Source organism: Micrasema longulum, unplaced genomic scaffold (assembly GCF_059751315.1).
Source record: "Micrasema longulum isolate JH-2025_06_02 unplaced genomic scaffold, ASM5975131v1 h1tg000331l, whole genome shotgun sequence".
NCBI lineage: Eukaryota > Metazoa > Arthropoda > Insecta > Trichoptera > Brachycentridae > Micrasema > Micrasema longulum.
Window position 1 is genome coordinate 345,057 of NW_028277535.1, and position 26,878 is coordinate 371,934.

The window sequence follows — 26,878 nt, forward strand, 5'->3', positions numbered from 1 at the left end:
TATATATATATATATATATATATATATACGGAATAAGCCAATTACAACAGTTAAATAAAGAAACATAAATGCAAGAAACTGAACAAAAAGAACATAAAACTATTTAGCAAAGAAAAACAAGGGCAAAACAATAATTGTAGACAATATATTCAAAAAAACGAAAGACCAAAAACTTTGAGCTAAACCATGCCAATCCAACTTCATCCCACACTGTTTAGTCGCGAAGAGATCTACGAAAAGCCGGAAGATCTATCCCAAAAAAATCCAAGTCGTGTGATGAATTGACTAATCTACACATTCTGGGCATTGGGGCATAAAAACCAAAGTTGCTCTTAGAAGATTTTATAAATAGCAGATTTTGACTTCTGGTGACACGGTTGGGAACATGAAAAGAAATTGATTGCAACAGAGATGGGACATCACTTAAAGCATTAAGTATTTTGAAAATGCATATAAGGTCCATCTCAGTTCTACGTCTCTCCAATGAAGACAGATTAAGAGATTGCTCTATTTCAAAATAAGAATAATTACCCTTTTGTAATCCAAGCAACCATGCCACTTTTCTTAGAAAACGGTGTTGGACAGAATCGATATAGTCAATATGAGTCCTGTAGAATGGAGACCTAATAGGAGAAGCGTATTCTAGATGGGGTCGAACTAGTTGAGCAATAAAGAGTTTTGATGGTATTAATATTTTTGAAGTCCGCCGTCACTCTATTGATAAAACCGAGAAGTTTGAGAGATTTGCTTACAATATTATCAATGTGTTCACGATAGGAGAGTTTACTATCTAAAGTAATGCCAAGCTCCTTTATTGACGAAACCATTGAAAGGGAAGTATTTTTTAGTTTGTAGTTGAATTGTATAGGTTTTTTTCGTCGCGAGAAAGATATTATTTTACATTTGTCAATGTTAAGTTGAAGACAATTGATGTCGCACCATTCATTAAAACTATTAATATCATGTTGAAAAAGAAAACAATCATTGAGAGATTCAATCAGTTTCAGTACCTTGTTGTCATCAGCAAAAAGCCAGAATTTTGTATTTCGAAAAACATTGATAATATCATTTATAAAAATATTAAATAATAATGGAGTAAGGTGGGCTCCTTGAGGTACTCCAGAAGTAACAGTGATTGGGAAGACAAGGAATTATTCATTTGAATCAACTGTTTTCTTTCACTTAGGTAAGACCTGAAAAATGATAATAAAGGATCTTTACCAATGGCTTGTAATTTATTCAGAAGAATTGTGTGATTGACTTTATCGAAAGCTTTAGAAAAGTCTGTATAAAGCACATCAGCCTGAAGTTTGTCTTCGAGAGCACAAATAATAGCAGTAGTATAAGCAAGCAGATTGGTTGTAGTGGATTATGTTTGTGAAATAGAAAAAGAAAACTAGACGAGTGCTTTTGACTCGACGGATACTGTCAGGTAAAAAGCTTTAATTACGAATATAGTAGTGACAAGTCCGCTTCACGGGGTAGTGGTTGGCGCATCGTCTACCATGCTCAGGTCCTGGTTTAGATTCTTGGAAAGGTTGACATGAAATATTAATTAAACGTGTGGTTCTATACAGTGGAATTGTTATGTTTCTAGGCTGGCACTATATGCGTAACGCTGATAACCTTGCCTTCGTGTGACAGATGATCCATATACACTGCATTTAGCGTACCAATGCAGTGCTTTTGGTCTAACGACAAGGAAAGGTCTTAGAAAAATATTCGTACAAAGTTTTTCCTGATCATTCTTCATCCCAAACCCCGCATGAATATAAGAATACAATATTACTTCTAAATACAATTTTTATATTAATTCAATACATATATTTACACTAACGTTTCCCATTACGTAGAAGAAAATATATATTTTTTAATCAAATGCATCTCTCCTTTTTTGCACTGATAGTGTTTTGATATTGTTGAAGAGCGAATCGAGCTCTCAATACAAAATTAAATTTCAAGGGGGTTCAAACTGGATTTTCCTTGGTGTGAGGGATTTTAGTTGGAAACTCCATGATGACCGACTATCAACCAAATCTATGTCTACCTACTTGTTCTTTCCATATCCTAGTGCACTCCGCGTAACAATAATTGAAGCCCGAAAAAACGTTATATCACCAGTACTAAACGAACATCTAACGAGAAAAGTGCTCGCTACAAAGTATTAACAACTAGCAGTGCCAGCGTCTACTCAGACCGCCATATCCATACAAGCTGTGCCAGCGTCGCGAGACCGCCAGCTTCTCGTCCCGCCTCATCATCAGCAGGTTAATGGAGTTGCGCAACTTTTCTTCCCCAACAATACAGTTAAATTTTTCCTCCTACGAGACTAAATATTTCTTCACACTTTATTTACTCCTCAACAGTTAATCGTTTTATGTTCACAAAATGTTTTTTCATTGTTTTGTTAATTCTGTATGTTATGTGTAATTTTTTTTTTGTTGTTTTAATATTTTTGCAGTTTATTATTCGTCCCATCTTGCTGGACTGGCAACTGAAGCCTAAGACTGATCATCTTACCTTCAGGCAACAAAATAATCCAGATGCGATGGGCAAATAGGTGTGTAAATGGAATAACAATGATTGGTAAAAACCTGGGGGCCATTTGCACCATTAGAAAGATGCCAATGAGGTAAAATAATTACTTGTTGGAGGTTTATGATTTGTTTATTTGGTTAAAACATTTTTTTTTTTGCTTTATATTTTGAGTACGGTATTATTTTATTTTTGATTTATTTAGTAAATATTGGTACCATACTACGATGAACAAATGGCCGCAGTGAAGACGCGGGTGCCACGTGCGAGACAAGGACTGAACATGTGCTTTGCTGGGAAGACAATCCAGTTCGAGGACTTATGCAGTGCCCTGTGCACCATCAGGTGCGGAAAGAGATACGATGATGATGATTGTTATATTTATATTATTTTGCTAATATGACAATTAAAAAAATCTACTGTTAATTGAATGATACATGATATGAGGGTTTTATAAGAAAACTTAAAAAAACTCCACCAAAACAGAAAATTAGTTATTGATGCCAAAATAAACTATGCATAAAAAATACCTACCTAAATAATAGCGTAATTCAAAACCGTCTCTGAATCTTGCAAAAACAGATATCAATTATACTACTTCCGAAAACTTAGCATTCTCCATTGAGTTGGTGAAGCAAAATTAGAAATCTCAAAATTCTGTTTTCAAAATTTTTCGCAAATATCTTAGTTACTTCAGTGGAGATCACATATAGAAAAAGAAAGTTCATAATATTATGTAATCGTGGGTGGTGGTGTGCGGTGCGTAAAAAAATAATTATATTTATAGGGGAGAGTGTATAGGAGAAAGCTTAGTAAGCATTTTGATTGTTTAAAATAATGATAATACATTTTAAATTTTTTAAAAAGTAGTTTTTTTTTATTGAAATACTGCTTGAATTATGCATTAAAATTACTTTGTCAGCCCTGTTGTCAGATTTTGAGTAATCACCTCTGCTGATAGTGAAATAACTAAATGAAACTAAACATTAAATTTCATAATGACATTTCATGCTGTTTGCGGCACTTTACCGGATATTATACTTTTTATACCACTTAAAACACTGCACAGATCGATCCAGTAACCTCAAAGATTAAAATGATTTTACAAGTTACTATTCTAAATACTGTCATTGTAACTCAATGACATTGCATTCAATTGATTAAGAATAGTCCAGAAACCGCATACGCACATCAAACAGAAGGCGACTGTTTTGACCCATTAGTTTCTTTGTAGACGTCGCTCAGTAATAACGCAACTCCCGATTTGAATTCAACTATGCCGTGTTGTGTCGTTTTAAAGTGTAAAAATACTGCTGGGATCTTAAAGAAACAGGATGGTATCACATTTCATGCGTTATTTTCAAATGTATGTGTGAGTATCAAATGCATTACTTAAAATTGAATTATTATATCTGTTAGATTGTCGTAGAAAACAAAATGGAAAATTCGTTAGTATTGCCAGGGGAGTAATTTTTTTTACTCTACTTTGCTCGAGAGAGAACTGTTGAAAATTGGTCCTCGGATTAAACACCGCCGTGGAGGACATTTAACCGATATTATCTTTAAAACATCAAATATTATTTAACATGATATAAAAATATCCGTTTTTATTTCAAATAAAACTTGTTTTATATTTTAAGTTCAATGCTCATTAATTCAATTACTCTTATTAAATGACCCTTTACTTATCTACTATGTTGTGTCAATCAATATTTCACAGATTTATTTTTTTTACCTTAAATTTGTGTTATGATTATATTTTTTCCACGATCGATCGAATACGCGCGTCTAAAGTGGGGCGAAGTGGGGGGTTTTTCGGATACAGTCCGATGTATTCAAATATAATTCTACGCTCCTTCTGGAATATTCTTAATTCTATGGAATTATTGATAAAACCAACCAACTCAATTGAGAAAAATTTATGAAAAATATGTCAAGGACGAAATTTCTAATTTGGTATCATTATTATTTATTGTCAACTGTAGCATAGCATAAATACACATTATTCATAATTGCATCGAAGTATTAGCACGTTTCATAATAATTGTAAGCATTTGTAAAAGTGGTATTCAATAGCATGTAGCATTGCTATTTTAGAAACTTCGCATAGCTAAATAGCATTTCACATGCTAAACTAATTAATTTCAGGACATGTCATTTAGTGACTGACCGAAATTAAATTTCCAGCCGAAACCAAAACCGTAACCGAAACTTATAAGTCACTTCAAAACGCCCAAAATTAAGCGTTTTTATCGTTAAACTTTACGATTTTATTAAACTAATTTTGAAACAATGCACAATGTAATAAAAGGCATTAATTTCATGAGTAAATTTGTTTTTTGAGCGCTTTTCGGTTCGTTTTTATATAATATGTTTTACTCGTTCACATAACTTAAATGTAACAGTTTTTCAATGCACGCTTCAGGAACTTTAACTTATTAACTATAAAGGCATTATAAAAATGTAAATGTAAATATAAATGAACTTAGAACTGCTAACTATTATTGTCAACGAATCACAAAATCAGCCCAGTTTTTATTTTTTATGTAAAAGAGTGGCAATACAATGACTAATTATTTGAGTGGACAACAATCCAATATCTTTGATATTTGTTTAAAATTTTCCACCCGAGTACAGCCGAACGTAATCGGAGACATCCTGACAACAGGTTTCGGCTGACCCGAAGATTCTGCCATTTTTTGGCCGAAACCGCGGCTGAAACTAGCTTTATTGGTCGAAACTTTGGTCGATCACCAATGGCTAATTGAAAAGTGGGTAATGCAGATCAGTTTTGTACAAACCGATTAATAAATCAACCAAGTAATCGAAAGTTTATGCAATTATAAACAAAATCCATGAGGATGTTTACCTCAGAGTAATAATGCCCTACAGCTGTAGAGACGCTGTTTCTTTCTTATTGTATAGACCAAATCCGTTGCAAATTTTTGATTTGGTAATTTGGTTTAACTACAAATGTGTAACGGACGATTTTATCGCTGTGCTTGCGATTCTCGACCTGAGTACCTACAGCCCATTATTTTTTTAAAACTATAACTAACTTCGTGATTGATGATCCTAGAATGATTTTTGTTCGTATGGGCGGCACTATAGCAGTAATGTGTTATTACTCTGGGGTTCTTACATAACATTTGTGTCTCAATTTTTATGTTTCAGACGGGCGATAGAACAGCGCAAGAAGAATATTCTGGAGAGATTATGTAAACATAATGAACGTATCCAGAATCTCTTACTTTGGATGTCATGAAATTTCACCTGGCCATCGTCTTCCTGGAAGACCGTCTGAAAGACGGAGGGTCAGATGAATCTGAACGTCCCATAATAGCAGCTTTTTGCCAGAACAGATCAACAGATCGATCTAGATAAAGAGGAAGAAGAAAAAGAAGAGCATTTTAAGCGGTTAAACGCATTTTAAGAATAGGTATGCAAAAAAACAAATTGGTATAAATCGAAGTAACACATTTTATGACGTAAAAATATAAATAAAACAGAATGTTCAAAGTAGAAAAAAAATATTTTATTAAACGATGACTTTTTTTCTAATATACATGAGCACAATAAAAATCATAGAACACAAGAAATATTCATAAATGTAAAAATAATGTAATTTTATGTACAGATATAAATTATTAAATACTCTAACATTACTACAGTATAATTCCACTATGAAAGGTTTTCAACATAAATACATAATTTGTTGATTAAAATAAAGTAAGAAGTTAGTTTAGGAACCATTCTTATAAAGGCCCTTAGTTGTTTTAATTATTAAAAATACAATTAAATTAATGTAATAAAAATGCACAGAATAAAATGCATAATGTAATGGATTTACTATGTTTTTAGTGGGGATTTGATATGTGCTATTAGGACTATTCATTGAAAAATTGCACAAAAATTAAAGATTTAAATTTGCATGTATTTAAAATTTGGTTTGGATTTCTCGAATTGTATAACTCTTTAACATAAATAATAATTTTTAAAGGCACATATTGATAATACAGACATTTTTTTATTGCTCTAAGCCTCAATTTGCTGGCACATTGGGTAGTTTGAATGTCTTAAAAAAAACACTTACATAAAGCGTGTTCAAATAAAAAAAACATTAAATTATAATATAATATGAAGCCTGGGCATCTTCTTTTCACCAAGGGGGTTCATTGCAATAAAATAATAATCGTGAATGTTAAGGATTAAAATCTTACAAGAGAAAAACAGTTTTACTCTTATAAACAAAAATAAGTTAAAGGAAATATTATGTATGTATAGTCCATCCAAATCTTTCGTACACTTTGCTTAGATTTGCGTAATACATAGTTTTCATATAAATCATTCAAATGTGGGCACTTACACATGCAAAATTGTATGTTTACTTTGTTTACCGACCGGCACAAACACATTAATCCAGACTTATCCAACATTCAAACGCACTGTTCATATTCGCTAGACTGTAGTTTTCACTAGAAATAGGTGACCAAATAGCATGAAGCACATATTATGCAAACTAACCAATAAGGTTGATAAACTGTAGAGCAAAGATGACGATTAACAAACAAGTTTTTAAAAAGAATATGCTCCAGGGGACTCTTAAACCCCCCCTCGGCCCGGATGAGTTAATAGTACCAAGCAAACTAAATGTAGCTCATTTAATAATTCTTGAATACACTTTATGAAGGTATAATAATATATCTTATAGAGCAATGTTTAATTTGATCTCCTAATTTTTCTTAAAATTATTCGTATAGTTAAATCATATCACAATTCCTTCTTAAGAAATTTTTCGCATGACAATAAAATTATTGCATTCTTTAAAAATTAGTCCTACAATAATATAAATATAATTTTCTAAAAATGTTTTCAATTAAAATATAATATTTACTAAGTACAAAAATGGAGATAAATAATTATACGAGTATGTCCTATGAAATGCAGAAAGAAGTAATTGATAAATATTACTTTGATTATGTTTATTGATTTGTAGATGGATCACAAAAATAATTCAAATGTTAACTTGATGAATAAAATGTTAGATGTATAAAATTACATAATTTGTAAACTATTTAAAATTGAAATTGGACAATTTATTATTTAAATTTTGGTAAGCAGAGGCAAATTAAATTGCACCAATGGGTGATACATTTCTTTTAGATGAAGGCTCCTTTTTATTTAGGAAAAAAAAATTATATGTTTATTTTTTTTTAAATTTTTTGTACAATATATTGTCGGTGTTACTGCAATACCGCATAATTATCAATTATTTTTTTTTGGCGGGGATCCTAAAAAGCATTATGTTACAATTTTAACTAACTGAAAAACTATCATTATTTATTGTAAAAATAACATTAATTATTAACTAACGGCTCTTTTTCCCTTTGATGAATTTATTGCAGTAAAACATTTTAGTAAAAAAATCAGGTTATGTGATATTGCAGTTAAACTGACGATATGTAATATGCAAGCACTATGAAGACATTTTTTATTGAATTAAAATACACATTTGTATTGAAGATTTGAAGTAGTAAATTGAAACATTATTTTCATATGTGCATTCAATCTTAACATTGAATTCATGCTTGCCTACTTGTTGTTAAAACATTTACAGAAAATCTTGCAAAGCTTTTCACAAAGGTCGAACCGCACTACGGCGTTGCTGCTCTTCAGCGGCCCTGCGCAACACAATATTGTATGGAGTGCCAAATAGAATAACGCAGCTGTGATAGGGTTTGTTTCATCCAAAAGAGTAAAAATAATATTTTGTGTTGCCGCGTGATGCCACTCTAGTACGGTTTGACTTTAAGGCTTTATCAATTCAATTATTGATCTAAAAGAATGTGTCTAAAGGATTAAAGTAAGACTACCATAAATTCGTTCAGAATAATAATCCCATTAAAAAATGAGCCTCAAATTAATTATTATAAATGCATTTAAAAAAAAATTATAATAGCAGAAATCACATGAAAAGACCTCCACTAGAACAAATTAAATTGACTAAATATTTTGTGAACTTTTGGTAAAAAATTATTGATAGATAAAATAATATGGGTATGACTTCAAACAAATTATTCTAGTCTGAACATCAAAGTTTTAAATCTTAATTTAACTAACAAGAATGATAAAACACAGATCACATTTGGTAAAACAATACGAAGTAAACATGCGTTGTTGTAACGGCTTCTGAATGGAATAAATCTTCTGTTTTAAATGATAACTATTGGTAATCTTATTAATAAGTTGCTAGAGAATTGTCCATAAGACCTGAAGTTTACGGCACAAAGTAACATCCTATCAGACTCAGTATTGGTTATGTAATAATTATAAGTAGACTTTGGATCAACCGAAGTTCTCGAAGTGATGTATGAAGTACGGAAGCTTCCTTCCCTTATTGACCTCTTCACACGCCGACATGACACTCTTCGTCAGGGGGCGGGGACCGCAAGAGAACACTCCGATCTTAGACACCTGAAAGAAAATGATTAATCATTGATTTCACATGATGATTAAACATTGATTTCCCGTGAGATCGCTTTTAACGTATGGTGAGTAAAGTGAATCAAGCCTTCGAGTTCTGTGATCTCCAAAGGTTTCATATACTTTGCATGTTGTGTAAAAAAACTAAAGGTCGACGATATCAATAACGATTTGCAGACGACATCGTATTGATATCAGAAGAAATACACTGGCTACGTTTTCACAGATTCACAGAACTGCAAATTATACTTACATAACTATGTTTCTTTTGTACAAATTTGAGGAAAGATGACATGTCTGGTCTGCCAAAGTGATTGACGGCTTTAAGTCCAGTGAACATTGACATCTTCGATAGCCTCTGGAAGTGATTCTCACAAATGTACTGAAAATAAAATAGTATTTATTTAAGATAGCCCATAGCCCATACCCATAAGATCAAAAGCTTTTTATTTACTATTATTGATTGAAATTTGTAATATGCATGAATAGATAAATAATTATTCGTAAAATAACAATATTTTTTTATATATTTGCTGTCAATTACACTACAGATGTTTTTCCCAATAACGCTTGGGCTAGTAAGAATATTATTATGTGTGTGTTACATTATGGGAAACAAATTTTGGATTATTTTATTTGTCAAAACCATATTATTTGCTTCCATTATTTTTACTAAAAAATTAATCATCACCATTATTCCTTTCCTGTAGAGCTTTGCTTTGGTATACCAACCGCAACATATCTTTATCATTTTTCTTACAAATCAATAATAGACGTTTAAATAGAAATTGTAAAAAAGGATGCACTTAAAACCATTAAATAGTAACTAAAAATTCATTATTTAACTTACCAGCATAGTTGTTCGAAGGTCGAACTTGTGGAAGAATTGAGTTATGAAAATATGAATCTCGAGTACATTTGTGACGTCTTTACGCTCCACATCCCTTAGAACATCAATAAACCACTCAAAGTGTTTATGAGATGGGCATATCCACAAGAAGTATACCTGTAAGATAAAATACCAAATAAATAAAAAGTACACTTATTTGTAAAAAACATTTATTAGTCAAATAGGAAACAAAAACTTCATTAGAATTAAAACCTAATTTTTATGCAAGCATCGCCAAATTATATAATTACAAATGGCGCATTTCGAAATAAGTCATAATCTGTTTATGGTATTATATTTTGGTATTTGCTGCTGTTTTTAAAGTAGTATCATAAGCAAACAAACAAATATAAAAAAGACAGAGCCAAGTTGAAGCATGTAAGTGTGTTAATTTATAAAAATAAAATATGACTAAATATTACTTTTAGTAAATAATACCATGTATTATTTACTAAATAATATCAGTATTCAATTATATATCTATGTATTTGTTACTTTCTTGAACCCTTTTGTGAATACAAACCTTTGTAATTTTGTGTACCCTTGTACAAAAAATAAACTGCATAATTATAATTGGAATATTCTGTTAGTATGCAGTATAAATAAATAAATGCATAACACCAGCTTACTGTATTCTTTATTGACATATTCATGTTAGCCAAATGAATGGTTACCTTTTTGCATGCGACTCCTGAATATCGGTTTGTGCTTGTACCAAATACCAGATCATTCAGTATTGAGGCGTACGGAGTAACGCCGATTCCTCCTCCAACCATTACTGCTACCTCGAACTTGTACCAATCTTGGTTACCCCCACCGAACGGTCCTTGGATCCTAAAAACGGTAAACATTACTTATTAATTTGAATAAAAATTTCATTTTTATTAAGATAATTTTTGATCAGCATTACTTAATAAATTTGTTCTAGAAAAGGGCTTTTAACCACTCTGGAAAAGGCGGTTTCATCATTTTGTGTCTTTTTAACCAATAACGTAGGTCTTATACGTATTCTAGCAAAAATATGAACTAATGAAACTGTTTTTTCCAGAATTAATTGTGGTTTAAATACCTTGTCCTGAGCACAATCAATATTATCATTTTAAAATGATGCATAAATGTTCATTCATACAGCATACTACAAAATTATTGAATTTATTAAACATTCATCAATAAAAGTTTGGAATGTATTTGTATTGATTTTTTCAAAAGCGAAAAAAGAAAAAAAATCTAACGAAATTAAATAATTTAAAGACCGAATAATATGACCATATTTTTCAGACCATAAGATGCACTTTTTTACTTTGAAAATTCAACCAAATATTGGGGAGCGCCCTATGTGGTCTGATGCGTCTTTATCATCCTAAACATATTTTTATTCTAGAAATTGATAAATAAATTTTAGGGTGCATCTTACGGTCCGATGCGTCTTATCGACTTAAAAATACGGTAACATGAAGTTTAAACTCAAACATGGAACAGTTATTTAAAGAAAATGCTTATTTTTCACACATATCTAAACATTTAAAAGTATTTTACCTTATTTGTGGCCTGTCTTCAGGGTTGAAGTTGCAAGGATCAAAGTAATTCCTCAGTTTCCATGTCCATGGACCTTGTGCCTTGATATGGCAGCTCAGGAAGTTCTCATGAGGAGCTGATGTTAGTGTAAATGAGTGGAACTCTTCTTGCTTGAAGGCGGTACACGATAGTCTTACCCACTGACCTAAAATATATACAATATAATCATTTATGTGGCTTAAATCATACCTCATTTAGAAGAATATGAAAATGCTGTGAAAATATTTACCAGAAAGGTATTTTAGATTTGGTGGACGGTAAAATTTTATTTTAATCACATCAGAGGGCAGAAGGTCAGCTTCTATGACATCTAGAGCCATGTATTTGGTTCTCAAAGACACAACCTGAAAAAATAAATACATAGTATGAAATATTATGTTTTGGTATTTTTAAAAGTTTATTATAGTTTAGATTGCTATTGTTTATTTTAAACAAATAAAATGTAATAATCCAACTAGGTTTTTGGAATATAATTTGACTGAGGGGTGATCCATGATCATATTTTTTAAGACTAAAATGAAGCGATTTTGTAAGCGCTTTATTTTTAAAAAAAAAATAACATCGTCGCCTTAATTTCAATACAACGTAAGTCACTTAAGGATAACTTTACAAGAGACAATAAAAACTTCATAAATGAGTAGTTTTGTATGAAACATAAGTGTTGGTTTTTTTTCTACATAATGTTTTGTTTTTCAGGTATACATAATTTTAAAGTGTGTTTTTATATTTTTTTATTCAAATAAATGGCACACAGTGCCTTTACACATTAGTTAAAAAATACATTTATGTACTTCCAGGCAAGTAAAATTAAGTTAAAACATTATAAGTAAAAGATACGATTTAAAAAGAAACAAATACTAACAGTTATTTACAAATTAAGAAGTTTGAAAAGGTAAACAGTATAAAAAATATGTATAAGGGGTTATAAAAATATTGTTTAAAAAATTGACAAATAGAACTATTTTGAACCTATAAATAAAATCGAGAAAAAATGGTATGTTGATAAAGAAATTCAATCAATTTTGAATAATACCAAACAATAAAAAAATATATTATTTTCTGGAACTACTAAGTATTTAGCCTCTCCCACTCGTGAAATACAAGACCTAAAAAAATGTAAACTACTGTACTACCGATTACCTAATGGCTTAAGCTGTATTCTAAGGAATACACATCTTTTTTGAGATACGAATTATTTTATCTCTTTTTTGTCAACAATTTCTTCGTTGAAATGATGAGAGATGGCTGCTATTCTGTATGGTGAAAAATTTTCAAACGTAATCTCAAATACAGATAAAAATTACTTACATTGTATTCAAATTGAGGCGACGACGTATCTATCTTAAAATCAGATGCCTTACCTTATCAAGAACATAAATAATGGCCGGTCCCACGAAGAATATCCAAAACCTCGGTGCTCCCGTAAGTCGGGCCAGCCCATGAACTAAACTCAAAGCGTAGAGTAACACATACAGACTGTGAGCTCTCCAGAAGTAAGCGTAGGCTCTTTTCCTTATAATGGGATGCGCGAACACGAATATTATCACCATAATAATGAACAGAAGAACACCAGTTATTCCTGAAATGAAATAATAATATTCGTCAATGAAGGTAATTTTGTGAAAACATAAATTCAATCAAATAAAGCACACAAATATTTACAGAGATATTTTATATTAATTTGAGATATTTAATACTTTATTTACGTATACATATTAAGGATGGGTATTTCCGTTTTTTTAAGATTACAGCAACAGTTACTGTTTCACAAATTAAGCTGTTTCGATTTTTTTTTTTTAAATATCAGTTTAGATAAACAACATAATTGGATTTTATCGAGAGGTAGAGACCGCCATATAAGATTGCTTCAGGAATAAATATATAATATCGATGCTGTCTTCATTATTATCCATATACGTATATATGTATATCATCTTTGAATAAACTTAATAGTGATGCATAATTGTTTGTAAATATATTTTTTAACTTTATTATTATTATGTTTATTAAATTACACATTCTATCATATATGTAGATGTGTCACTATTATTACTTTATTGAATTATTTTGAATTTATTTTTACTATCAATCCATTACCGAATTGAATTATAAAATTACTATAAATTATTATTAACATATTGCCATGTATTATTATATAACTTTTCTGGATTCCATTTTTTGATATGTATAAAATTTACTATTTATATTTTTCTATTTTTATTTTGTATATTGTTTTGATTATTTTGTATATTGTTTAATATGTTAGTAAGTGTTTTTGATTTATATATAGAAGAGTCCTGACTTAACACGGAATTTTCTAACAAGTCGGGACATAAAAAAATATAATTGTGTATTTTGTGCATTAAATAAATAAATGAATTTGGTACTCCGTTGTGGAAAAACCTTAAGTTTTTTATGTTCTTTTACAACAGTTTAAAATTTCATGGTGTTTAAAATTCTGTTTACAAGATACGGATGAACATGGGCATGGGACGAGACTGCATGGGTGTGGGGTGGAGTGGAGACGGTCCGGGGAGATTTCTTGCGTGTTTGTGTATTCACTTCTTCCTTGGGAGATTATAATAAGATGAATTGAAGTTTTAGTGGCATACTTCCTTCTCAAAAATATTACAATTCATGTCGATATCTATATTACCTGTGATAGTTTGGAAAACCCAGTAGGTGATACCGGGCTTGTAGTCAGAGGTAAAGTGAACTTCCCTCGTGAGGCAGCGAAGGTGCTCCACCGGCTGCGTAGACACGTGGTAGAAGTTCACCATGTGGCCGATGGTGTGCAGAAGGGAGAAGAACAGAGCGGTGCAGGCAGCGATTTTATGAAACTGGATGTGCGAATCCAGGGGGATGTATTGCTGGATGGAGAACTCCTGGAAAATAAAGGAAAATAAAATGTACATACTTATTTGTTTTAAATTATTAATAACCATTTACTTAGATGTCATTGGAAATTAGCAGTTCGCAATGAAGTCCTGGTGCCAACCCATATGTATGGAAGTGAAGTATCGAATCAGGAAAACCAGGATGAATCTAGAGTTAATGCTATCAAAATGCTATCATTCAGGCGAATGTATAATAAAACTATAGTATTTAAAAGTCTGACGGAGTAAATTTAAAACACTGGAGACCATAACTTTAAGTCTTATTTGTTTTAAAAATTTAATTATTATTGTTTTTGATTGTTTTTGGTCAGACTGTAAGAAATTTCTAGTGGAAATAAGTCTTCCATTCAATGATGTATGCCCTTGTTCAATTATTTTGAATTTATCGCCTTGTATAATATTATGGTTAATAATGATTGTTATTATTATGTGTTAAGATTATGTGTTAAGATAGACAAATGTTAAGATCCGTGCATTATGTAATGCTAAGATTAGCATTATTGACCAAATCCAAAAAGTAGTTTTACCTTGGTTTGGACATGTAGAGCAAATGAATCCGCCCGGACACAGAATGATGTATACAGGTGTAATAACTATTTTATTATATTGCAAAACCTGTATTTAGTTTAAGTATAGCTCTAGTCCATTAGTATGAAAAAAATAGTATAAAATGCATACCTTTAATTTGGTGATCAAATTTCTTGACATCGTGAGTAGCAGTAAGCTGTAGCAGAAAGACAATGAAGCGGCAGCTCCTCGAGTGATAGCTATTCCGACTCCCATAATGTGACGCAGATCAAGGTGTTCTGCCATGAATGAGTAGTGAATAAAACGCTCTACGAATAAGCCGATAGTTATCACATAGAATACAAACAAGTAGAAAATATTCTGTCTGTTTTCTTCCAAAAATGTGGTCAGACTGTCCCATTTTGTTACTATCCAGTGCCTGAAATAAAAAAAATATGTTTAATCAATCGATTGTATTATAATTATCTCCCCAATCAACCTGTCATACTCGTTATACTAATACTAATAATTCACTCAGGTATAATTAAATAGAGGTGATGCTTCTTATAACGATAGATTCAAATTATGCAATGTCACATCACGTTGCATCAACATTGCCGCGCAAAATGTATCTCAAAGTAAAAAAGATACTGTGAATCGGCACGAATAGTAGCAGGATGCCTCAAAACAACGCCGACTGATAAAATATACCAAATCATCGGAATGGCTCCACCATGCATTCGAAGAAGGACAGCCACAGAAGCAGAGAGGTACAAACAAACCCACGATCCTAGACATCCCCTACTCCACCACCAACCAATGGCCTTGCGTCTGAGATCTAGAAACAGTTTTATCAAAGCCACCTCCACTATTGAATCCTCAAAACAACGGAGAGAAGAACTATGGCAACAGAATCTTGGAGCGAGACTGTAGATAGATTCACATGAGGGTATCTAGGGAGGTGAACACCTACCATGCTCCCTATGGATTGTCCTCAATAGACTACGGGTGGGTATTACACGATGTAAAAAAATCTCCAAAGGTGGGGGTAACTCTCTGGAGATGATTTATTGTGTGACCCAGGATGACAGCCACCTATCGACATGCCTGCTCATGGGAGAAGGCTGCACTCCTGGGGACCTAATTGAGGCAAATGATAAGGCGATATCTATCTAAGCAAGATATGATCTAACCGGACACGTTAAGTACATACTGTGAATTCAAAGCTGTATGTTGCGTCTTTTCACGCTGCTTCACATTTACTGACTACAAGTTTAATTCCGGAACTTAAGTTGAATGGAATACAAGACCGGTGGTTAGTGGTGCATCTACTGTATCCATAATATATATATCAAAGGGTGTCTGCCACAAGTTGGTAATTATATGTTACTAGTTGTGAGAAATTGCACTTTTAACATTGAAAGCTCATCCTAAATCAACATATCAAATAAAACTGCAAGCTGAATATTATAAAATATTATTTTTTGTGTTTATAAAATCTGAAATATTTTTATTTACTTTTTAGGTAAGGATTATTCGATGCCATTTACGAAGACATCTCAGTTTTCGAAAATTTGGAGTTACCAACTTACGCCAAAAACCCAATGATATATCTGATATATTTTTTATCTAGGGTATTAAATATCAAATTATAGATTGTACTTTCAATTTAAAACAAATGATAGTTGAAAATATTTTATTCCAAACTATGTTTCCCACATTTGAATTTGGAAAGGTGAAATCAAAATCAAACAATAAGAAAGGACCTACTTTTCAATGAATCTTGTTAGTGTTTAAGTACATTTTACAATGCAGTATTTTTTTATATTAAAAACAAACTTGATACAACAAAATTAGATTTACCTGCTTTGGTCTTGTGCTGGTTCAATGTGGAAGCTTGTCATTCTAGCAACGTTGGTTGAGGTATCTAAGAAATTTTGTTTAGCTCCTTTGCAATCCAAACCGATTGCCACAAATTCACCCTTGTATTCTTTCATCATCAATTTAAAATCTGAATATGTTAAATGATCTTTGTGTTGTAAGCCAGCATCCTGTGAATATTAAAATTTTGATTGTCAATAAAACACAAAGAACCATCAACAAAAACACGAAATATGATATTAATGCATTTTAAAATCACCTGGAACATTCCATCAATAAGTTCTGTGACGTGATCGTCACTAAGACTTGTCGTTCTGGCTATTTCAACTAAAGACCTGAGCATTTCACTCAGTTCTCCTTTATCTATAACTCCATTTCTATCATTATCACACATGTCAAAGATGATCCTTAGTTTGTCTTCAGTTTTTCCTCTCGAGAAAAGAACAACGGTATCTAAGAATTCCTGAGAAATACAACAAAAATTAAAATTGTCACAAATAACTCGATATTTCAACTGCAAAATACATGTGTATCTTACCTGGAAAGATATTCTGCCATCTTGATCTTTATCTACTATATTGAACATTTTTTTGACAAACACAGCATCTGATTTCATTCCCAGAGCACTTGCAAATTCGCTCTTTGAAAGGGACGTCCTCATCACAATTGAAACCTAATGAATAAAAGTTATTTTAAACCTTCAATATTTTGGTTTCAGAAGTAAGATGAGTGGCCTGTTTTAGTCATTTAAAAATACTAACAAAGTGCTGATTATATTTTTATTATTTAGTCTATATAATAATAAGCTGATTAAGCTTTATACTATACCTCTCCATCTGAAGAGTCAGATCTTCTTCTTCTTTCGCCTGGCGCGAGACCAAAGGTGATAGCATATGCTTCCCTGAAGAAATGCTCCAACCTTTTCTGTCTACGTTCCCTTGTCTCGGCTTTGGCAAGAATGTGATCACGATTTGTCTGAATTAATTAGAAATAAAAACATGGTGAAATATATAAGAAAAGTGATATTTTCATTATTTCAAACAAACAAACAAACAAACCATCACGCCGTTTCCCCGTAAGGGTAGGCAGAGAGGATAGAACGCCACAACACTCTATCTTTGCATACAGATCTCGCTTCCTCTACATTCATACATCTTCTCATGCACGCGCGCCGATTATTTCGACTTTTGACATGTCCATCTTTAAGTATTTGTTGGATTTGGTCATGCCATGTCTTTCTCGGTCTTCCTCTATTTCTGCATCCATCAACATTCGCATTGTAAATATTCTTAGCCGTTCTCTCGCTGTCCATTCGTTCTACATGTCCAAACCAGCGCAGAGCTCCTTTCTTGATTTTGTCGATAATGCTTGTCTCAGCCTTACATAATGTACGGATCTCAACATTTGTGCATCTATCGTACATAGTTTTACCACACATTCGCCTGAGAGATCGCATTTCGACAGCATTCAGCTTACTTTCATCCCTGTTTTTCCAAGTCCATACTTCGCTCCCATACATCAGAGATGGGACCAGGACTCCGTTGTGAACTGCCAATTTTGCCTCTTGTGACAACCATTTATTTGCCAAGGTCGATTTAAGTGCACCGTTCACTCTGTTCCCGGCACTCACCCTCCTTTCAATATCTTTCTCAGTCATTCCATCCCTAGTGAACATACTTCCCAGATACACAAATTCCTCTACTTGTTTTAGTATAACTCCATTCACAGTGATTTCACATTTAGTCATACTTTCATTTCTTTCAAAAACCATCACATTCGATTTATCGACATTCATCAGCAAATCGCTTCTCTTGCATACATCGTAGACCTTTGTTACCAAGAATTGCAGTTCCTCTTTGTTATTAGCAAGGAGTACAGCATCGTCAGCATACAAAAGACAATTGACTTTTAAATCACCCATTTTTGCTCCCATTCTTAAGCCTTTCAGTTCTTTCATGCAGTTATCGATATACACGTTGAACAGCCATGGTGACATAACACATCCCTGCTTCACTCCTTTATGAATGTCAAACCACGATGTGTATGATCCATTTACCCTAACACATGCTGTGCTGTCTTTATACAGAGAAGCAATAGCACGTGTTAGATTTACGCTTACTCCGTACTCCGATAACACCTTCCATAATTTTTCTCTGTCAACTCTATCAAACGCTTTTTGCAGATCGACAAATGCGCAGAAAAGCTTTTGGTTTTTAGCAAGAAATTTTTCTGTCATGTTTCGTAAAGCAAATATTTGATCCATACATCCTCTTCCATTCATAAAACCGCTCTGAATATCCCACACTCTATCCTTTGTAACTTTTCTTACTCTATCAATCAGTGTTCTTCCATACATTTTGCCAACAGCGTTCAAAAGGCTGATTGCTCTTTAATTTCCGCATTCTACTCTTGAACCTTTTCCCTTGTATAGAGGCATAACAACAGCCCTTCTCCAGTCTGGAGGAGTGTATTCCTCCTCTAAACATCGGTTGAAAAGTTTGTGCAGCCATACAAAAATTATTTCACCGCCCGCCTTTATAAATTCTGTAGCAACATTATCAAAACCTTGCGCTTTTCCATTCTTCATATATTTGGCAGCAATTCTTATTTCTTCCATTCTTATCTCTGTCGTACCATCATATGCATTTAAACTTACCTGAGGAGGTGCTGCAGTGCTTATATTTCCTGTATGTGTTTCATACACCTCCTCAAAGTATTCCTTCCATCTTGTTTTTATTCCACTATCATTTGTCACCATTTTCCCATCTTTTCCTTTTATAGCTGTCATACATCCACTTTCATTACTGTTTCGGGAATTTTTCACCGCTTTCCAGAATATCTTTATATTTTCTTGGAAGTTCTCGGTCATTTTGATTCCCTCTTTTTTTTTCAACAAGTTTTTTCGTTCACACACACCTTGTTTCACTCTCTTCTTACATTCATTATATATGCTTTTTAATTCTGCATACCTATTACCAATCGCTTTATTCACTGTCAGCAGATTTAACCATGCTTCCTTCTTTTCTTGCACTAGTTTTTTTATTCCATCGTCCCACCAAGCATCACCTTTCTTTCTTCCTTGTTTCGTTATACCGCATATTTCCATAGCAGATTCACACATACCATTTTTCAAACATTCCCACATTGCATCAATACTCATATTTTCCACACATTCATTGATCAGTTTAAGATTTACAGCCCTTTCAAATTTATCTTTTATGCAATCATTTTGGAGTTTTTCAATTTTGACTCTAGAAGGCGCCTGCATTTTGCGGGTCTTGGACCGCCATCCTTGAAACAAGATTACCCTTGATACCACCAAGAAGTGATCTGTTTCCATTTCGGCTCCTCTGTACACCCGCGTATCCACTGTTACAGGCCTCAATCTAGAGTCAATGACTACATAGTCGATAATAGATCTTTCATTGCCTCTCTCCCACGTATACTGGTGGATTTCCTTATGATCAAAGAACGTATTTGACACAAAAAGATTCCATTCCAGGCATACTTCTAGCAGTCTTCTTCCATTATCATTCTGTTTTCCATCCCCGAACATGCCTAGGGCTGACTCCATCCCGTCTCTTCGAGTTCCCACCCACCCATTCAAATCTCCCGCAAGTATTACTCTCTCACTATCTTTTTTTCCATTCATTACATTCATCACACTTGTCCAAAACTTATCCTTCTCAGATTCGCAGTCGGAATTAACAGGAGCATATCCTATTAATAAAATAATACTCGTCAATCCAATCTTGAATCTGACAAACATAAGTCTAGAACTTATAAGGACATACTCTTTCATACACTCTATCATTCTGGGCGATAGAAACGCGGCAACACCCTGGCAGGCTCTGTCTGTATCTGGGACACCTGACCAAAGAACCAGGGCGTCACCGTGTTCCATCGAACCGCTTCCTTTTTTCCAACTTTCCGTTATACATAATATATCTGAACATTTATTCCTCATCACATCACACAATTCGTTCATTTTTTCACCCATGCGTCCCCTTATATTCCATGTCGCAATTCTGCATTCTTGCGTTTTCCTCCTCTGTGCGCCCCCACGGAAGGAGCGACCTGACGGGTTGCGAGCCTCATCGAAGTTTGTCATAGGCATCCTCCCGTTCTGCCTGCCTACTTAATATTAATTACGCTACCCCTCATCTCTACTAATACTTAAATACTTAATTTTACACAAGACCTATAATGAATTGATATAAATGACTTAAATAGATTATTCCTAAGACTTACAGTATAAACATTCACAAAGTACCTTAACACTAAAATTCACTACTGTCACTTATCACTATAGAAGTCATAAACTTGAGAAGTCATGAACAATAATAGCGAATATGAACTTTCATATGGAAAAGCAATAAGAAGGATGCTTTTTGAAATTGCATTTTTGTCCCTAGATCAGTATAGTTTATCAAACGAAATGCTTCAACTACTAACCTGAATGCAATTGAGATTTTTCTTCTGCGCTGTCAGGAATGACTCCAGTTTATTAAGGAACTTGCGACGTGATGCTAGAGAGTCTAATTCAAGAAGAAGATCATGCTCTCGAGCTACTCTCAAAAGAGCGAGAGGTCGACGTTTGTTGCCATTTTCCTAAAATCAAAATGTTTTAATAAATTATCTAGAAATTTGTATGAACTAAAATTTTACACAGAGATGACTTATTTTTATTCCAAATCTCTTTGATAGATGTCAACAGTGCGGCTAGTGATTGAAATGAGGCTGGTTTAAGCGGCCACTTTGCACACTGGGAAACATTCACTATTCTGGCCACATTTGAACATCCATATTTCTTTAATTTTTCAATCTAAAAACATTTATTGATGTGGGTGAGATTCATCTAAATGATTCATCTAATTTTCACAGCATACAAGGCAATAATAATAATAATAATAATTATGGTTTATTGTCAAAAATAACAATTTCTTTATCTACTACATACACACTTGGGTAATAGATTTCTCTGGATCATGTCCAGTCTGCCTAACTGGATATAACCTGTTTTAAGGCAGACATATTTTTTAATTTCAACTTAACTTATCACCAAATATTAAACTCTTTGACTTCTCAAGAATCAACAGATGGAAGAATTGAAGAAAAATTACTACTCAAACATGGGCCTATTTGAACAAGCCACATGTCATAAGCCATGTAAGTGCCTAAACTTCCATAATCCATTCTCTTAAATGTTTTCCAACTCTGTTGTAATATGTTAATAGCTAAATGAGTTAAATATGGACTCAAGAATGTTTTGAATGATCTAATTTGGCAATTTCACACATAGTTAAGAACTGCATTAAAACAAAAAATAAAACTCAATTTATGACAATTTCTTGTCTCTTGTTTTGACATGCTGTGTCAACATATCATTTAAAAACAAGTATGTTTTACATAAATAGGCAATAATTACAATACATACTTGTATGTCAATAAATACTTACTTTGTTATATTTTCCCCGAAATTCAAATATAAATACCTAAATTCCCCATTACCTATTAAACACTTAGCCTCACCCTTAACCATTGGTTTTTCCCTCAATTATGATTATTGTACATGCTATAGTTCATAAGATTATTTTTATTTTCTACTTAAGTACCTTGAATTATATAACTATATAAGGACATTCAATCCAAATAATCTTCACATTCGTTTGAAAATGCCCTAATAAGGCGAAACAATTGTCACGAAGTTTTTATTTTTATATGTTTATATTTGTAAAAATAAAATAAAGTGTTCAATAGACTCAAATCAGTGTTTGATTTCTAATTATAAGTTAAAAATATAAATAATTACAATACTTACAACACTCTCCTCCACATTGACACTGTCGATGTTCTGAAAGGATATGGTTCTCAATTTGTCTCCTTTACGATCCACCATATGCAGAGCCTGTTCCGGACCAAACCTAACCTTCACTAGCCTCTTGTGATGTGCGTGAAGCCATTCTCTAACCACCATCTTGTCTACGGACCCTGAAAATATTAATAATCTACATTTTAATAATATGTACACACAATAATATTAATTCGATTTTGAATAAAGATTAATTAATAATGTTTTTTTAACAAAACAATAAGAAATAAATAATAAAAATGATCCATTGTTAATTTACCATTTTCCTTATTAAAACATTAAGAAATTTGGAGTGATTCTTTATCACAGTAAAAATGTGCTAGAAAATTCCTCCCTAAACAGTGCTGTAACATAAGGACATAAATAATATTATACTCAACAATGTTTTCAGTTTGTCCAAATGTTTGTAGAGAAGTACTGGATTCATACTCAAAACATTGTTCATCCTTCCTCCTTCATCAATCCAGTCCTTGTCTACAAAAATTTAGACAAACTCAAAACATTGTTGATAAATCCACCTAGTCCAAGAAGAAGTATATAAGTTGAAAAATATTTTCAAGCATTGCCTGGTATGTAGGTGAAATAATTCAATCATATGAATCTCACCTGCAACAATAAAGATTTCATATCTTAAACTTCTCAAACGTCAACAGATGGAAGAATCAAAGGCAATATAGACAGAATGGTGAATGTTACACAGTATGTAAAGTGGCCACTTAAACCAGCCAATGACAGGTTATAAGCCCTGTGGATGCCTAGACTTCTATATTTCCTTCTCCAAAATGGTCTTCATCTTTGTTGTATCTTGTTAACATATCATACTGTTTTAAAATACATTTTTAATGATGATTATGTAATTGAGGCCTGTTATAGCAACATACGACTTCAATATTTAAAAAAATAAGAGAGATATATAGAGTCTTATATTCTATGGAGACTCGTGAGACATCGTAGCCACACAAGAGAAAATGATTAATAAATAAGTAGGTAAAACAGTTTATACATTACTTTTCTCACCTTTGCAGTTCTGCGCACTCTTCAGCTCCTCTTGTTGTATTTTGAGCTTTCTTCGCTTGGAGTTTTGGAGCTTCACAACTCCATACCCCGCCCCGGCACACAGAATGGGGATGAACCCAAGAAACACGCAGGTGTAGATGTACGCAAGTTCACTGCCCTTTAAGTGAAAATATTTGTATTTATTAAACAATTGTTATGTAATAAAGGTATTGTTTTGAGTATGTCAACAACCTAGATAAGTGAGGTAATATTTTGGAAATCATTGAGGTACCAAAAAATTCAGTGTGTTTTGGATATTCTGTTCAACATCAACACATTGGTACTTATATATTATGCATATATTATGATGAAAAATGTGAGTAAATAATTGTACATTATGTCTATTGGGATCAAGATGTACCCATCTCTTTTAATTATCACCTCCCTTTATTATTGTTGTATTTATTAACATAAGATCAAATAAAATATTCAATTGGTGCACATTTTATTGTTTCGTCCAAGTAGTTCGTCAGTGGAGGTATATAGTAAGATTTGCATGTAAGTGTAATTAGTGTCCTGGCGAAGAGACGGGTACGTCCCGAAACTGGAAGACACAAAAAAGGCGATAAGTTATTGTTGTCCATAATTGATGACACACACGTGCTAAAACGTTTCTCCTAAAATAGTGTGATGACCGAAGAAAGCAATGACATCATTTTCTATATAATCCAATACAGCAACTTTAACAGTATTGCACGTGAAATCGGGGGGCATCGTTCTGCAGTACATTCACATCGTCCTTACCATGAAGAAATGTACTACAAAGGAATGTGGTCTATAAAGAGACCACATGACGCAATGCCAGTCAGTCGGCCCAACAAGCTCAGTTCAATCAGTCAGCCCAACAAGTTCAGTTCACTTCAGTCCCGCTCGACGAAGTCACTCAGTTTCAGCATGTAGCTCAAGTGCAGTTACTTTAACTCTTAACCATAAAGTAATAAATAAATATCAAACAGCAACTTCGTGTCTTCTCTGTCAATCTCTAACTGGGGTAGGAACTCCAACCAACACCCAACAACCTTATCCTACAGTTACATACAATTATTACTAACTAACATTTAATGAAATGTTTGAAGACAAAGTTACCACTTTAAATATCAGTAATAGCACATCTATTATTTTTTTATTTCTCACCCTTAGTTCAATTAGTAAAAAAGGTTTTATTTACCACAACACAAATAAATAATAGATTCTGCAATACTAACATGGTTGTAAGATAATTGCTTATAACCAATAACTCACCAGTGTAATATCACAATACTGTAATAATTTTATGTTTCGTATAATAAATTAAGAATTCAATTAATGTTAGAATTACCTCAAAGTAGTCATACCCCTTCAGGTATTTACAAGGAGCAAGTAGAGTAGTGTTCAGTTGAAATGGTTGCGGGCAAACATCACCCTGTTTCCAGAAGAATACACTTTTCTGTATCTCGTCTGGTTCGATATTGGTAGAGTTAACGATAATATCCCACAGTGATATTTGCCTTAATTCTACTATTTCTTCTACTGTAAATACGCTGAAATTTATTAAACAACATTTTTATTTTAGCAGATTTTATTTTAAAGAAACATTTGCATTCTTATGATTTACCCAAATACATCAATTTTGGAGCCCTTTTCTTTTAGTCCTAAAAACCGTGCGAGAAAATGGAAAAGAAACTGTGGTAGAATGGGGTTCGAACCAAAGAGACCTCTAACCCGGAGCCCACGACAATACCCGCAGGACCATGACCTTTTTCATGTTTAATAACATGTATCTAAATTTATAAAAATTACAAATTCAAATAAAATCTTAAATTTTATATTGGAAACTTAATGTTATCAAAGTTTAGTTTCTTTTTTAAATTTTTGTTTTTAATTTTTTTTTGTTTTTTTACAACATACATAAGAGGTAAATCAGAGTATACAAAAAGTAAAGGATAATTACAAAGCAATTAATCACATATTAACAGTAAAAATAGTAAACAAAAAATGCCACAAAGGCATGGCCTGTTTGTGGGTATACAAGAAATGTTTATGAATTTTTGCTCCTATAATAAATAGACAAGTATAATATTTTCGTGTAATATAAGAAAGAGAAAAGAAAATATTCGGTAAAAGAATATAAGGTACTTTATAATTTTATAGTAATTAAAAAAGGTAGTAAATATATATATTTTTTTAAATCTCAAGAATACTCCGGACAACAAAATATATCATAGAAAAAAAGAGTTAATATCTCTAGTTTGAATCCAGGATAGTGCGTGTTTTTTAAAAGAAGGAAAATTTGGAAAGTTTAAGATTAATCAAATATTATTATCGTTATAAATTATTCTGGCACCTACCTTGTTATAATAATAAATAAATGAAACAGAAATATTTTAATATATTTTTTAGAATTATGAAATATACAACACTGGCGCGATATAATTAATAATGTAGGTGTTATTAAAAAAATCATATAAGTCTGACAATATGAGAAAATACTTTTTTTTCAATAATTTCAAAATCTGTTATGAAAAAAAAATTGTCAAGATGTATTACTCCTAGGCAGTAAGTATTATAAGCAACTGACAATATAAAAATTCAAAAATTCACTTGAATTCTCATTTTATTCATATAAAAATACTTACCCATTATCAACATTTTCAAACCAAAATCGATCAGCATCCCTAATCCTTTTAAACTGGTCAACAATAACGGCCGAAAAAAGTTCCCCTGGACTTCCATCTGACTCCAACATGCCCCCTGTAAATATAAAATAAATCAATTATTTCGTTAAATACAACAATAATCAATTTCAGAGCTTTGTTGTGCCTGTCAGTGAACTAAGCAAAGACCATAGAATTAAGAATAGTCCAGAAGGAGCGTAGAATCATATTTGAATACATCGGACTGTGTCCAATAATCCCCCTACTAGGGCCTACTTTCGCCGCGCGCATTCGTGATGTCGCCGCGTAATGTTGCTTGATGGGAAAAAAATAATCATAACACAAATGTGAGGTAAAAAAAAAAGCAATCTGTTAATTTCTCTAAAATTTTATTGTGCACGCGGAAACGTTGATTGACACAACAGAGTAGATAAGTAAAGGGTCATTTAATAAGAGTAATTGAATTGATGAACTTTGAAATTAAAATATCAACAAAAAAAAAAATTTACATAAAATTTATATTTTTATATAATGTTATATAATATTTGAT

At 32.4% G+C, this 26,878-nt stretch overlaps 2 protein-coding genes across 4 annotated transcripts in view; both read right to left on the reverse strand.

Moving 5' to 3' along the window:
* Positions 1-7,737: 7,737 nt before the first annotated feature.
* Positions 7,738-26,878, reverse strand: part of Duox (dual oxidase) — a 280,019-nt gene continuing 260,878 nt past the window's right edge. For 2 of the 3 annotated variants that reach the window (XM_088225101.1, XM_088225102.1), the window contains exons 12-29: positions 26,311-26,425; positions 25,014-25,215; positions 23,648-23,813; positions 22,589-22,758; positions 21,223-21,378; positions 17,596-17,742; positions 17,306-17,440; positions 17,027-17,230; positions 16,750-16,937; positions 15,058-15,325; positions 14,139-14,367; positions 12,844-13,061; positions 11,712-11,826; positions 11,444-11,627; positions 10,582-10,741; positions 9,869-10,024; positions 9,272-9,400; positions 7,738-9,009 (exon numbers count right to left, since the gene is read on the reverse strand). In XM_088225101.1, the coding sequence (XP_088081227.1) occupies positions 8,881-9,009; positions 9,272-9,400; positions 9,869-10,024; positions 10,582-10,741; positions 11,444-11,627; positions 11,712-11,826; positions 12,844-13,061; positions 14,139-14,367; positions 15,058-15,325; positions 16,750-16,937; positions 17,027-17,230; positions 17,306-17,440; positions 17,596-17,742; positions 21,223-21,378; positions 22,589-22,758; positions 23,648-23,813; positions 25,014-25,215; positions 26,311-26,425 (3,071 nt within the window). In that variant the 3' untranslated portion in view covers positions 7,738-8,880. The remainder of the gene's footprint in view (positions 9,010-9,271; positions 9,401-9,868; positions 10,025-10,581; positions 10,742-11,443; positions 11,628-11,711; positions 11,827-12,843; positions 13,062-14,138; positions 14,368-15,057; positions 15,326-16,749; positions 16,938-17,026; positions 17,231-17,305; positions 17,441-17,595; positions 17,743-21,222; positions 21,379-22,588; positions 22,759-23,647; positions 23,814-25,013; positions 25,216-26,310; positions 26,426-26,878) is intronic. The other variant, XM_088225103.1, reaches the window with a different exon arrangement.
* Positions 19,074-26,878, reverse strand: part of LOC148282413 (uncharacterized) — a 190,863-nt gene continuing 183,058 nt past the window's right edge. Inside the window, exons 3-4 of the mRNA XM_088225128.1 lie at positions 19,211-20,893; positions 19,074-19,097 (exon numbers count right to left, since the gene is read on the reverse strand). Coding sequence (XP_088081254.1) covers positions 19,074-19,097; positions 19,211-20,884 — 1,698 coding nt within the window. The 5' untranslated portion in view covers positions 20,885-20,893. The remainder of the gene's footprint in view (positions 19,098-19,210; positions 20,894-26,878) is intronic.